We start from the raw sequence: 14,147 nt of genomic DNA, 5'->3' as shown, positions 1-14,147 counted from the left end.
GGGGCAGCAGGTGACACCCCTGGGCCACCAGCAGTTGGGGATGACCGGCGGGTTCTGCGGCACTGGGGAGGGGGGGGGCAAGATGGTCGGCGATGCTCGGGGGATTTGGGAGCAGGGTCAGGTCTCGGTTCCCTCGGGACGTGAGCACTTGGCTTAGCCTAATACTGGGACGAAGTGACTCGGGCAAGAGGCACTAAGCTCGGAGCCTCCACTGCCATCACCAGCGCAGTTTCCGTAGTGTAGTGGTTATCACGTTCGCCTAACACGCGAAAGGTCCCCGGTTCGAAACCGGGCGGAAACAGCGGGCCGGGTTGGCTTTTTATTTTTTTAACCTTAACATCTTTTAATTTCTTTACAGTCAGCACAGTGGCCTCCTCCCAGCATTTTATTTACCACTTCCGAGCGCAGGGCGAGGAGTGCTACTCGGTCAATCTGTTCTGCCTCCGGTGTAACGCAAGGAGCGGGTCCCCAGGGCTCAGCTCTGCCGCTCCGAACGCGACTACATCTCCCGGCATGCACTGCTCCCCGCCACGCTGACGGCGAGCTCCGCCGCGGCGGGCTGCATGACGGGAGTTGTAGTCCGCACCTCTCTGCCCCTCCCGGGAAGCCGTTCGCAGCGCAGCTCCGCTCCTTCACCATAGCAGAACGGCCGTGACTCCGCCCCCGTTTCCTGCTTTGCCGCCGGTGCCACCGGTGTCCCCGAGATGCCCTCAGGAACGGGACACCGGAAGCCACATCCCAGAAGCGGCGCGCAGCGTCACCCGAAGATGGCGGCCTGAGGCGAAGGCGCTCCTTCCCTTCCCGTCCCCTCCGCAGGTGGGTGGGGAGCTGCCGCCGCCCTCCTGACGGACCGGGGCGGCCCTAGGGGCGGACGGGCAGCGCCGGGGACACGGGCGGCTCCCGGTCAGCCGAACCCATCCGCGGGGGACGCGGTGGAGGCGGAGTCGGGCGAGGGCCGAGGCAGGGAAGGGCGCTCCGGGCTCCGTCCCGCGGCGGGGTCGAGCGAGGGGCCGCGGCTGCTGGGCCTCGCCCGCACCCCTTCTGCTCCCTGGCACCGAGAGCCTTTTCCCCTGGGCCCGGTAACCGTGCTGGCCTCCCGCAGCCGGGCTGTGCTCGTCCCCGGCCCCTCTGCCCAGGCAGCGGCTGTCCCCGCCGTCGGAGCGCGGTTGGGTCCGGCCCCGGTGGCTCCTTGACTCCCCCGAGCCCCGCTGTGACCTGACAGCTCCTAACTCGAGCGAGCTGATCCTCTGGCCTAGGTGGGGGAGGACACGGCTGCCTCCTTTCCCCCTCGTCCTGCCTGGAGAATTATCTGCTCCCCAGGTAATCGGATCCACTTCGTACCGAAGTATCCCGCAAGAGCCAGACAGGGATTCCTCGGTTAGGGGGAAAACCAAAAATGAAATCTTGTATGTGAATCCAGGTTTTCCTTTGCTTTCCCAGATCAGAGCAGAGAGGCCGCGGGTCGCTGTCAAAATGCAGTATTCCCATCACTGTGAGCACCTTTTAGAGAGACTGAACAAGCAGCGAGAAGCCGGCTTTCTGTGTGACTGCACGGTGGTTATTGGCGAATTCCAGTTCAAAGCACACAGGAACGTGCTTGCCTCTTTCAGCGAGTACTTCGGTGCTTTTTACAGAGACGCGTCTGACAGCAACGTTGTTTTGGATCAGACTCAAGTGAAAGCTGATGGATTCCAAAAACTCCTGGAATTTATTTATACGGGAAACTTAAACCTTGACAGGTAACTACTCTGCCAGAGCGGGAAAGAAAAGCGGGAAGGAAACTTTGTGTTCAGGCAGTAATGGGGTTGTTCTTTGTAGTAAGTTCTGGAGGAACAAATAGTGGATGTGATACATGATAACAAGTTGACACATATTGATGTTTTAAAAAAAACACATGGTATGTGAGTGCCAAAACAGAGGTATCTGGTCTGATATTTCTCTAATTGATAGTTTCACTCTCTTTGTCTTTTTCTCTGGATCCAAAGGGATTAACAGTCTGACCTTACTACTAGGAGAGGGGAGGAGAAGTGTTCTCTTCCTACAGTTGGATTGTAGAAGTCCATTTTGGCAGAGAACAGAAGCTGTATGTGGAGTAGACTAAAGTCTGAGGATCACGTGAGGACAGGCATGACTGAAAAAAAAAGAAGCTCATTAGAACTTGTATGATATTACTTAAAATCTTGCATTAGTGCCCAAAAGGAGTCACGGACAAAGTGTTTCCACCCATACTGAGTTGATTTTGTGCCCACTGTGCTGTTTCATGGGCACTGAGGATTCTTTGCAGTGCTTTTCTCCCAGGGAAAGTGAAGGAAGTGTGACTGTTCAGAAGTGTGAAGCCAGGATTTTATCTCCTTTCTCAACGCCTGGTGTCAAATGTATTTTAAAACAGCTTTTTAGCTTTTGATGTCTGAAAACTCATGCTTGATAAACGTGGGCTGGTGTTTGGTTTTTTTTAATTGGCTGCAAACATCAGTGGCAGTAGAGCAGGTGCATGGCTGTGTGGGGAAGTTACTGATGGAGCAGAAGCATGTGGTGTCCTTGATGTCTCTGGGACCACAGCAGGGGAGTTTCTGGATTCATTCTGAGCAGTTGAGATCTCTGAAGGGAGAGGAAGGTGAAAATACCCTCCTGACCCAGGGAGAGCTACCTAAATAGCCATGACACCTGCAGATCTGCCCACATGCACCCATCATCTCGTGCCATGTCCCTCTTGGTGACTGCTGAAACCATCTGCAAACTCTGCTGTCTCCTCTGGTGGTCGGTGCACTTTGAGCTCTGTGCTATTATAATGCTGGATACTAAAACAGTTTATTCATATACAGAGAGTAATTGTTACAAACTGTTTAATTACATTTGCTGTGTAATAGATTGTTAGAATTATGTTGTTTGCCATAAACATCTCTGTAAAGTGCAGTAAATCCTTAAGTGCATTTATGGTATGTGCTGTCACCTTTTCCAGATCAATCTTTTCCTAAGTCATCAAGGCCTGTGTTGCAGGAGCTGACTAAAAGAGCACAGTAGTTTAAATGGTGTTAATGTTGTCTGGGTGCAGCTGATACAGAATTAAGACTGTTTGCAAATCGTTTTATAAAACAAGATTAATACCTTCCTCACAGAAGTGCTGAGGTGAATGTGCTGCTTGCAGATTACCTAAGACTTTTGGTAAAAGGCTTTATAGACTGGTAATTTATGCAGTTGTCCTCCAGTGTTTTATCCCTTCATGCTGTGATTTCTGAGCTTTTGGGACAAACAACCCACGTCTAGCCTCATCACCTTATAATTGGACTTTTAACTAAAATCCTACAAAAGGCATGTAACTGCAGGTAGAATACTCAGTTCTGTGGATCTGCAGATCTCACCAGACAAGGAAGGGGCCATCAGTTTGGGAGCAACTGTCATACCTGTGTCTGACAGCACTACAGCAATTGTATCTTGCTTTGTGTGTTCTCAGTTGCATTTTCTGACAGTGTAACTGTTCTGTAGCTCTCTGGCTGTATCTGATCCAGTTGCTGCTACAGAACTGATGTTTGCTTTGTCACTCAAGTTTTGTTTTCTTGCAGCTGGAATGTTAAAGAAATCCACCAGGCTGCCGACTATCTCAAAGTAGAAGAAGTGGTCACTAAATGCAAAATCAAGATGGAAGATTTTGCTTTTATTGCTAATCCCTCTTCTACAGAGACCTCCAGTATCACTGGAAACATTGAAATGAATCAACAGACTTGTCTTCTGACTCTCCGAGATTACCATCACCGAGAGAAGGCAGACACTGCTTCTGCAGAGTTGGTTCTACCACAGGCAAAGAAAACAGCTTTAGAAAAGAAATCTCCTCCAACCAAAAAACGTAAGAAGAATCTCAGCTCCCCCAAAAACATTCAGAATAAATCCATACAACATCAGGGTGATGTGACCGAGAACACATCCATTGAAATGTTTTTAGATGCAAATAAGCTGGCCACCCAAATCACAGAGCAGGCTGCCCAGGGCAGTGATAACTCTGAACTACAGCTGGCTTCTGTGGTGGAAAGTGAAACCCTGGCAGCACAGGACATCCTGGTTCAGACTATTGCAGCAAAACAGAAACGGGGAAAGCCTCAGCAGAGCTGTGCACTAAAGGAGCACTGCATCTCTAACATAGCCAGTGAAAAGAACACTTACCAGCTGGAGGGTTCAGGAGAAGAGCTTGACCAGAAGTACTCCAAAGCCAAGCCAGTGTGCAACACCTGTGGAAAAGTCTTTTCAGAAGCCAGCAGCCTCCGTCGACACATGAGAATACACAAAGGAGTGAAACCATACGTGTGTCAGCTCTGTGGGAAGGCATTCACCCAGTGCAATCAGTTGAAAACCCATGTAAGAACTCACACAGGTAAGCAGCTGGCCTTGTCCCGGTGGATTGTGGAGATCTGTATTAACAGCTTGGGAATATTGGGCTGAAAAGGTCTTTCCAGTCTCACTTCTCTAGAAGTGTTGTCTGCTTCTGGTACACCTATGGGGATAGTACCTGTATTCTGGTAGCATGAAATGGTTCAGCATTTTTCAGTACAGATTAATAATTTCTGCTTTAAACAGCTAGAGAGGACTTCATTGGTTTGAGCACTGACTTCTGGAAAGACTGAGAAGACCTGGCTACACTTTAACTCTGCAGAGTGATGGAGTGCCAAAATCTATTGCCAGTAGAGCATGCAAAACTTTCTGTACTCAGTACCAGCATTTCTATTGCTTTCCTTTTAAACACCAAACCCTAATATATATTTGATAAACATATCAAGAAGTGGGGAAAAAACCTACAATCTTGTGACAAGGTAGGGGAGGTGGCTGAACTGGGACAGCATTTGGGATTTTATTTAGTAAAATGTGCAGATAAAATGTGTGATAATGTCACGATCTCTGCATACAATAACATTTCCAGTAGTCTGTGTTGTATTAAGAGCTACTGGACAAAGCATCAAAGAGAAATCAATTATGAACCTTTAAACACTCAGACAGTGTGTCTGACTTTAAAAGATTATGAAGACCAGATTGCTGGGAAGACTTACAGGAGAAGTACTGTGCTTGTCTTTCCATGTGCTCTTCCCTAGAGGTGGAAAACTTGGTGCCTGGTTAGTCCATTGTTCAAGTTGATCCAGCATGGCCATTCTTCTGTTGCCATTGCTGCTGTGCTGAGCTCAGAGAGCAGCAGAAGGACCTGGCTTAGATAGTATTCTTCCTTTTGTGGCTGACACTCAGAATTCTGAAGTAACAGTGAATCTTTTGCTCTTTTTCCCCTTTGGAAAACTGAGCAGAAGCCAGAAGGAGCGGAGCTTTTTCCAGGAAGCTGTGGAGATGTGAAGAGGTCAGATAGGAGGTGTTGAGGTGCAGCAGCAGGAGAATGCCTTTCTTTTTCAGTCACCAAAGAAGAGGATTTCAAATGTTGTCAGCCACTGACTATCCAAAGATTGCTGTGTGAGATGGAGCTTGTGAGCAGGGACAGTTAGCTGCACTTCTGACTTCTGAGGGTGTTGTGGGAATTTTTACATAAGTAGGTAGGGAATTTCACAGTGTTGGTTGCTAGATGGCAGATTAGTTGTCTAATACTTTTGTTTTTGAAGGTTTTATGTGCACAACATACTTAAGAGTTGTTCAGTTCCTGGTTTAATTATGCCCTGCCACAGAGTCACCTTTATCCTGGCCCAAACCAGGACACACAGAAAGGCAGAGAGGCTCCTTTATTGTCACCTGAGACTGCAAAGTTGCAGGATCATTACATGGGACTACTGACTGCTAGGAGGACATGAATAGTCAGAGGAGTACCTGTAGCATCCTCCAGCTGACACTAACAAAAAATGAGTGATCTCTGGCTGTACACTGAAGACCTGTTGTTGCTTGAGGCAAGAAAAGCTGAATGACTTAATTAGTGTTCATCTTGAATATTCAGAATCATGAACAGACATAACCAGCAAGAAGTCTGAAAATGTAGTAGCAGCATTCTTAAAATCATGTAGAGAAAACAGCACTATTAAAAAGATTATTACCTTTTTTTCCAAAAGAAATGTGTTCAAAACCCAGTTTATTATCTGCTGTATTCCTGGAATATTCCACTTCAGCAGACTGATGGGATATTATTTGTAAGAAGCATTTGCCCAGACACCTGAGCTTTGATCAGGTGAAGGCTTGGAAAACTTTCTAATGCAAAGACAGAGAGCACAGGGGTTTTGTTTTCCACCAGGGGAGAAGCCATACAAATGTGAGCTGTGTGACAAAGGCTTTGCTCAGAAGTGCCAGCTGGTGTTCCACAGTCGGATGCATCATGGAGAAGAGAAGCCGTACAAATGTGATGTCTGCAACCTGCAGTTTGCAACTTCAAGCAACCTGAAGATTCATGCCAGGTAGGCAACAGTGAGCTCTTACAAATGCTTATTTAAAGAGTCATTTACTCCAGTGTGAGCAAGAGTTATGCATTCTCACATAATTTGGCCATTTCAACTTTTCTCTTGGGTCTTCTTTCACACTGTGTAATGGAATCGTTACCTCTGTGACCTGCTCATTAGGGATCTGTGATTTATGGAAGTTGTGGCACACACACTGGTGTGTGGCAATGATGTGGGGTTTGTTTTTAAGTTGCTTCTGGCACCTAAGAGGAGAGAGTTCCTTGGTGGAAAGCAACACAAACAGTTCTTGCTGTCCACTGCTATCCCCATGGGGCTTTTTACACTTTTCACCAGGAACAGGAATTATGTTCCCTCATTAGGAATGGTCATTTTGTCTTTCCATTCACTCATGCAGAACGTGCCAAGCTCTCACGGTGCAGGGTCTGTAGCTCAGTCTCTCATGCAAAATGTGCAAAGCTCTCATGGTGCAGGGTCTGTAGCTCGTTCCTGCTGCCACTGAAGCCACGGATGTGGTAATTCCCAGGGTCCCCAGGGATGATTAACCGGATGGGTGGTTAACTTCGCGAGAACCCGCTAACTCGAACCCAAACTTGCAGTTGATACAAGGTCCACAGAGGATGGGCACAAGAAGCTTTGAGGGTGAAGCAGTGAGGGAAGTGTGGTGGGTGAGGAGATGCTGATGGCTGTGTTGGTTGGCAGGAAGCACAGCGGTGAGAAGCCCTACGTGTGCGATCGGTGCGGTCAGCGCTTCGCTCAGGCCAGCACCCTCACCTACCACGTGCGGCGTCACACGGGGGAGAAACCCTACGTGTGTGACAGCTGTGGGAAAGCCTTTGCTGTCTCCAGTTCCCTCATCACCCACTCCCGAAAGCACACAGGTAGGCAACAGCCTGGGTGAGGGAGGAGGGGCTCCAGCAGAAGGGGTGGAGAGAGGGGATGAGCAGGAAATCTGTAGCTTTCCAATTCCGGAGTTGTCATCCAGCTCTTTTCCATCTGACCCTGGGTTTTTGAGCTCTTTCTCCCACGGGATGTTACTTCTGTTTCTTTTGGATTTGTTCTTGAAGTGTATTCTGGTGTATGTCTTGAAATAGCAAACTCCTTGTGTTCCCTTTAGGAGAAAAGCCATATATCTGTGGCATCTGTGAGAAGAGTTTTATTTCCTCTGGAGAGCTCAATAAACATTTTCGGTCCCATACAGGTCAGTTTCCAGACAGGCTGCTTCCTGCACTATAAATAATATTCTACTTTTAACCTTTTTACCTTTAAATACATCATAGTGTGCTGTGCTTGAAAGTGACAGAGTTTCTTAATTTATGTATATCTGTGTTCACATAATTTAATTATTTGATTTTTTAGTTGCCTTTTTCAGACTAATATCTGTGTAGCAGTATAGGTGCTGATGCCTGATCATGGCTTTACTTCTGATGTTTGGGGTTTTCTGCTTTGTCTTTATCAAATTTTCTGGAAACAATTTTAGTATGGCTACAGATAAACAGAGTTACAAAGCTGTATTTTAAAATACAACATTAGAATCCATTACCCTATATCTCTGTCTTTTCAAGGCTGTTCGAACTGTAAAACCCAATTTTTTTCTTTTTCAGGTGAAAGACCATTTATCTGTGAAATGTGTGGAAATTCTTACACAGATATAAAAAATCTTAAGAAGCACAAAACAAAAGTTCACACAGGTGGGTTAGTTGTGTAAAGAAAGGCTGAGAAACTACATAAACTGTTTTGTCTTCAATCCTGAATAACTTTTTTTTTTTTTCTTCTCACTTAGGCCAAAAACTAGAAAAATATTTTTTGATATTAGCTCTCTTTAGAGCCAAAACATCCACTTAAGAAGTGTCTAAAGCCTTTAAAGCACAAGGTACATGCTTTAAAGTAGATTTGAGACAAATTTTCTAGCATTTGTATTGCTATGGCAGACACACATTGAGCACCATTAAAGTTGATTGCTGCTGACAAGAATTCTTGTACATGAATATTTACTTCCTTGTCCTAGTAACTTGTGAGAGCTTCACACGTGAAGACATCTGAATTGTAGAACATTTTTTACCTCTTCTGAACATGTCAAAGGAGCATCTCCTTGTGAGGGTAGTTGCTGAGGTGAACAAGGCAGACTGCTTACAAGGATTCCTTTATATCTTGAAGGCACAAACACTTGTAATAGGAAAATATTTTTTTATGTTTGCAGTCAATGTATTTACAGCTCATTCTGGCTGTGTGGCATGTTGAAGCCACTGATAGTCCATCTGCTCAGGCAGCCTGTGACACACCAAGTGTTTGTCTCAGCAGCTGAAATTCAAAAGGGAACTTGCAGAATTTCCACAGGAGTTTTTGAACATTTCTTTGTTTTTTTCCCTTCCCCAGGATCTGAAACTCCCCCCGATTCTAACGCCCTCGATAATTCTTTCCATGAACAAGAATCCATCCAGAGTCAGAAAAGTCCTCTATCAGAGTCCATAGATGTGAAGCCCTCTGAGATGTCTTTAGCACTTCCTCTTCCCATTGGGACTGAAGATCATCAGATGCTGCTTCCTGTCACAGGGAGTCAGTCACCTTCATCAGAAACATTGCTAAGATCTGCTGTGACTGGATATTCAGAACCTCAGTTTATTTTCTTGCAGCAGTTATACTGACAGTGCAGTGCAGAGCCACCAAGGTAATTCAGTAGTCAACTTGCACACCTTTGGTAAGGTGAACGTGATCAAGCAAGCAGTCACACTTCTTGAATTGGACTTGTTTTTTTTTCTCTCTGTATAAAAGACACTTGTCAGGCATTTCCATTGTGCAGTGCTGTCTATAAGGTTTTGCTGAATTGTGCTCATCTGCAATCAAATTTCTATTTGCAATTAACACTAATTTTCAGGAGACTATTCCTTTCCAGCAACACCCGCCTTAAGAGTTCTCTGTTAATTATGTTAATGTATTTTAGAGATTTCCTCCTCTGTTCCTGCTGGTCTGATGTGTCATGGTGTCATTTAAGAGCAGACATTTTAAGCCATATTTGATAGTTTAAGAATATTAACCCAGAGGTGTAAGGGGAAAATCATAATTTGGATGTACCCAGTAGGCTTGTACTCCTGCATTCCAAGGTGGTGTAATGGTAGATGATAGGGGAAGGCAGACCAGTGTTCTGCTGAGCTGCTTGCAAAGAATAACAACTGTCTGCCAGAAGTGGCTGTCTTCAGTTGAGGTCTGACCAGAAGGAAAAAAGTTTAGTGTATATTTTCCTGATAAGGCAACGAGAGGAGAGTTAATGTTTTTCTTCAGCGTGGGAAGTCAGAGGGTTCTAGTGGCATAGATACTACTGGGTATTCTTCCAACAACTCACTTATTTTTTTTTAAAGTGAATCATTGTTGTCTCTTATCCCAGATTTATTTTTCCCATCCCTAAATGCCCTGATTTTGACACCAACAGCAACACTTGCTCAAAAGGAGAGCTGGAACATGCATGTTGTAGATGAGGCAAAGAGATGCACTGACTTAATTGTGAGGCATGAATCATAAGCTTTATACTCCTTTTTTCTACAGTAGTGCTTCTTGTGCTAGACAGGAGGTACAAAAGAAGAAATAAATCCTGCCCTTCACTGTGAAAATAATAAGTGAACACTACATGAGGGGGCACTAAGGAAGAAAACAACAGAGCAGATTGACACTTTTCCAGGCAAGGTTTTGTTACCAGTATGACTGATTTGTTTTAACTGAAGTATTTATGTATTCCTTTACCTCTCATGTCACTGTCCACAAACAGTAACAGCACAAAACTGGTATCTAGCAAGACTCATATAAAGGTATGTTTTATTACTAGCAATGTAAAGTTTTAAAAAGTAACATTTTTAGTGTCTTGGTAGGGCCATTAGTTAAAAGATTAGTTGACAACAGGAGTACTTTTATACTCTGTTTTGCCAGTTTGTGCCATTAACATAATGTAAGCATTATTTAAGCAATCATCAAATAGTAAGGAAACAGTCATAATACTGTACCAACGATACATTTTATGATATTATCTGTTGGTTATTTACTTGGTGCTAGCTTTTTATTTCCACCGATGCCTTGTGTCCAGACACTGATAAATCCTAGGAGATACCTCTTAACTGATTCTGTTCTACATGGAGTAATAATTAATCTGCACCTTAATTAAACAGACTTGTGAAAATTTTCCTGGAGAATTTCATTGAAGTATTCTGCAAATAGTCCCTTGACTCCTGAGCACCACTACAGATTTATTTTTTTCTCTCTTCCTACACATTTGTCCTTGTAAAGTAATAGACCTTTTGCTTCTTTGTCTTGATCATTTGTATGTGGCATGTTTAAAACTCTGCTTCTTCAACATATTTTATGCTTTAATGTATATCCAGTTTGCTGTTAGAGTCTGCCTTGGACAGTCTGTGGTGATGGGACACATTGTTAATGGGGACATCTCTAACAATGTCCACTGAAGGTAACTACTGCCAGAGCTGCCTGCCCTTTCTTTGCTTTGCTCATCTGTACAACAGTATTTATGAACATCCTTGATAATGCTGGCAAAGGACAGTGGATGAAGTTCTCTGTTTCTGTTTGTTTGGTATTTCCTCCTTTCCTCCTCCCCTGTTTTCTTTCTTTAGCTCTGCTGCTTCTGTAGCACCTGCAGGATTCCTGAGCCTTGCCATTTAAGATTGAAGCACCACAAAGATTGGGATCTTGACTCTATGAAAAAAAATGAACTCTGTGTAGCTTAACCTAAGATTCCTCTTTACTTTCTCACTCTGAAAATAGAGCAGAAGTCTTGGGATAGACTTAGGCTTAATCATGAATGCTGAAAAAGAACAGTACCACACAATTGATGGATTTCATATTTAAACTGCTTTGGAAGGTTAATTAATTATATGCTGCTGTTACCTGAGGAAAGGTATCTGAATATTAACACATCCAGGATCAAAGACCACAAGAGAGAACTAGCTCTGGAAAAAAAAAAGTAATTTAAAGATTCACATTCCTACGTAGAAAATGCATTCCATAACAATGTTTGTTTGGACTGTTTTTATATTTCTAAAATTATAGCTTATTACTGTATTCTTAGATTTCAGACTTTTTTAAAAAATACAGTGCTTAGATTTATACAGGATTTGTTTAGATACTTATAACAGTAACACTTGCTTTATTAGTCATTTAGTTTTCTTTATAGACAAAAAGATAATCATTATTTTTTACAAGACAACAATTTTAACCTTTCTTAATAGAATACACAGGCTTGTAGTTTTGTCATGGAGCAATAATTTAGTGACCTGCACTCTTGAGTCCCTGTCTAAGAGTCTTGGTTTTTATCCTCATCTTTTGTGAAGATATCTCAGCTGCTGAGGTATGATCTCTATGAAATGTATTAATTTACTAGAATATAGATTTTAAATATATACATTAAAATAAATATTTGTAGGTGTGTTCAGGCTGGGTGCTGTAGGACCTGAAGAAGCAGGTCTGCACTTATTTTTCCCCAGTAGATGCATGGAAATCATCTGCACTTCTAATTCCTGGGCTTAAGGATTCTGAGTTCATTTTGGAGGTACAAGGTTTGTAACTCTACTGGTAATTTTTATAAGGGATTAACGTGGGAAAACATGGAATCATTTTTAGGCAGACATCTCCTCGAGACCTACCTCCAAAATGAAAGGAAATTTTAATTATTCCACTGACAGTAATTTAGAGAAAATGACATGACTTGTCACACTGTGGTTTCAGTCCCATTTCAGTCAATTTTGCACTGAAGTTGGCACAAGTTTTATGTTATTCTGCATCTAGAAATTACTGAATTGGCTGTTCAGAAATACTTAGGTGAGAATTGCTCCTTGTATAATACTTCCAAATGTGGGCACAAAGCACGACAGCTTTTCTCAAGCTGTGTGTATCTAAAAAGCTTTCAAGTATGGACAAGATCCATGCTAAGGACTTCAAGGCTGTGATCTTGGAGAGGCTATCGATAAGATTTGCAGAATAAAGTTCAGATAAAGACTAATGACTGACTTTTTGATTAAATTATTTTTAAAATATGGTTCATGTATATGCAATTTTTCCTCTGTTATTTGTATATAGCTCAACTCTCTGTTTTATAATTCCCTGGGAAGGGAGGGAGTTGTACATACTTAGCCTGAAGTGTTTTATGTTAGACTTTAATAAACTTGTTTTGTAATTTTCCCCTCACCTTGTGTCTCCCATCTGTAAGTGCAAGGGGTAGCAGCCAAAGAAGGAGGGAAGCAGAAACAAAACCACCCACAGAGCATCCTGCCAGGAGGGACATGTGGCTGCCCCTGCCACTGAACACTGACACAGGGATTACTACTTTTTCTCCTTGGCACACACTTGATTTTTCTCATAGAATATAATTTTGAGTCTGTTCAAACTAAATTAAGGAAAAACTATATTTTAAGTACAGTGTAGCATAGTGATTCTTAAGTGTTGGGTTTTTTCCCACTTGTTTTGAGGTGTTGGGGGGGTGGGGTGTTTAGTTTGGGGTTTTGCTGGGTTTTTTAGAGTGTGCCAGAGCAGCAATCCTCAGAATATCAACTTTGATACCACAGGCCTATGGTAAGTTTTTTAGAGCTTATGAATTTTCATAGCACTGAAATTTTTCTCACACAATCATGTTCAGTGTATCCTCAGTTTTTGTTCTCATTGCTCTGTTCTTCCTGTTGAACAACAGTTAAAATATAAGCTTGTATACGATAGGATTCTTCTAGTGCAACCTGTGGACTTTGTGCCTAACAAGATGACTGCAGGTTCTAGAGATAATTTCTGGTCTCCTTCTCTGCCCTCACCTTTTGGGTGTCATCTGCTAAGCTGTTCTGTGAAGGGAACACATGGCAACCCCTGGTCTGGAGGGTGAAGAAAACTTGATCAGGTCTTAAACACCATTTCTAGCAGGGAAGAAGGCTGAGGGAGCAGAGAGACTCCATGGCAACTTGTGTGTAGTAGAACAACCACACCTGCTCTGTGAGCTTACCTCTAAATCTTATGATGCTGAGTGTTTCTTGGGGCCCTCAGAGCCCAACTCATTTGTGTTTGGCAGGAAGGGGGAGAGAAAGAAACTCAACACTTGTGACAGCTATCAGTACAACTTTGGCCATTTCAGCTTGGCAAAGGGTATCCACGTCTCCCTTTTTCTACATTAGCACTGTGATAGTACAGAACCAGAACATCAGCAGCTTCATCACTGCTTCTTAGGTATTAGAGTTGAAAGTACTTTCTTTTCCCCTCATACTTTGATTTCCTTTGGTTTTTGCCTGTGTGCACATATATTCAATGATTACTCTGTTACTTATTCCATACTAATTTTTAACAGGCACATTTTGATGTGCAAGATTGCATTAGAGAAAGCTTAGTGATTCCAAAAGTTCTAAGAAGTATGGATCCAGAGTATTAAACAGTTTTTAACTACCATTATATGTGTATATTGACTTGTTCATGGGTAGGAATTGCCATATGGCTATGGTGTAAGTCTTTTTAAACAGTTTTCAAGAGACAGGAAGAAACAATGAAACCAAGTTAGGTGGTTTTCATTTGTAGAACAAGAAACAAGTACATACTGCAAGTTAATCAAAATACCATTTATATACCAGTAAACTAGGTTCACTGGCTTTAAAGTTCCAGCATTATAGAGGCCTAACACTTAGGTTCATTTAACTTAAGTTAAAAAAAAAAAAAACAACAATCCCTCTAGGATAAAGATCAAAAGCATGCCTTTGCTAAGAAGAAAGAGTGAATAGAGCATGGTAGCAACATATGGACTTACCCAAACCTTGCTAA

At 43.1% G+C, this 14,147-nt stretch overlaps 1 protein-coding gene and 1 non-coding gene across 5 annotated transcripts; both read left to right on the top strand.

Moving 5' to 3' along the window:
- The first annotated feature begins 228 nt into the window (after nt 1–228).
- TRNAV-AAC lies at nt 229–301 on the top strand. Its single transcript has one exon. It is a non-coding gene; the product is annotated as a tRNA-Val (tRNA).
- Nucleotides 302–663: 362 nt separating this feature from the next.
- Nucleotides 664–12,541, top strand: MYNN (myoneurin). 4 transcript variants are annotated; one of them, XM_030456521.1, is made up of 9 exons: nt 664–816; nt 1,441–1,739; nt 3,561–4,363; nt 6,203–6,362; nt 7,065–7,243; nt 7,480–7,563; nt 7,967–8,053; nt 8,739–9,030; nt 10,635–12,521. In XM_030456521.1, the coding sequence occupies exons 2-8, from the start codon at nt 1,474–1,476 to the stop codon at nt 9,005–9,007; spliced, it is 1,848 nt and encodes a 615-aa protein (XP_030312381.1). In that variant the 5' UTR covers nt 664–816; nt 1,441–1,473; the 3' UTR covers nt 9,008–9,030; nt 10,635–12,521. The 4 variants fall into 4 exon arrangements, with proteins under 4 accessions (XP_030312381.1, XP_030312379.1, XP_030312382.1 ...); XM_030456519.1 differs by having other exon boundaries at nt 8,739–12,541; XM_030456520.1 differs by lacking the exon at nt 664–816 and adding an exon at nt 1,124–1,320 and having other exon boundaries at nt 8,739–12,521.
- The last annotated feature ends 1,606 nt before the right edge of the window (nt 12,542–14,147 follow it).

This window comes from Calypte anna, chromosome 9 (assembly GCF_003957555.1).
Source record: "Calypte anna isolate BGI_N300 chromosome 9, bCalAnn1_v1.p, whole genome shotgun sequence".
NCBI classification, from domain to species: Eukaryota; Metazoa; Chordata; class Aves; order Apodiformes; family Trochilidae; genus Calypte; species Calypte anna.
The sequence above is the reverse complement of the archived record's forward strand: the minus strand, read 5'-3'. Positions and strand labels throughout refer to the sequence as shown.

What these genes read in the sequence shown, in the direction of transcription:
- MYNN (XM_030456519.1), top strand. Translation starts at nt 1,474, where the DNA reads ATGCAGTATTCCCATCACTGTGAGCACCTTTTAGAGAGACTGAACAAG. An exon ending in GGAAACTTAAACCTTGACAG is followed by an intron (nt 1,740 to 3,560) that starts GTAACTACTCTG and finishes GTTTTCTTGCAG; the next exon opens with CTGGAATGTTAAAGAAATCC. An exon ending in CCATGTAAGAACTCACACAG is followed by an intron (nt 4,364 to 6,202) that starts GTAAGCAGCTGG and finishes GTTTTCCACCAG; the next exon opens with GGGAGAAGCCATACAAATGT.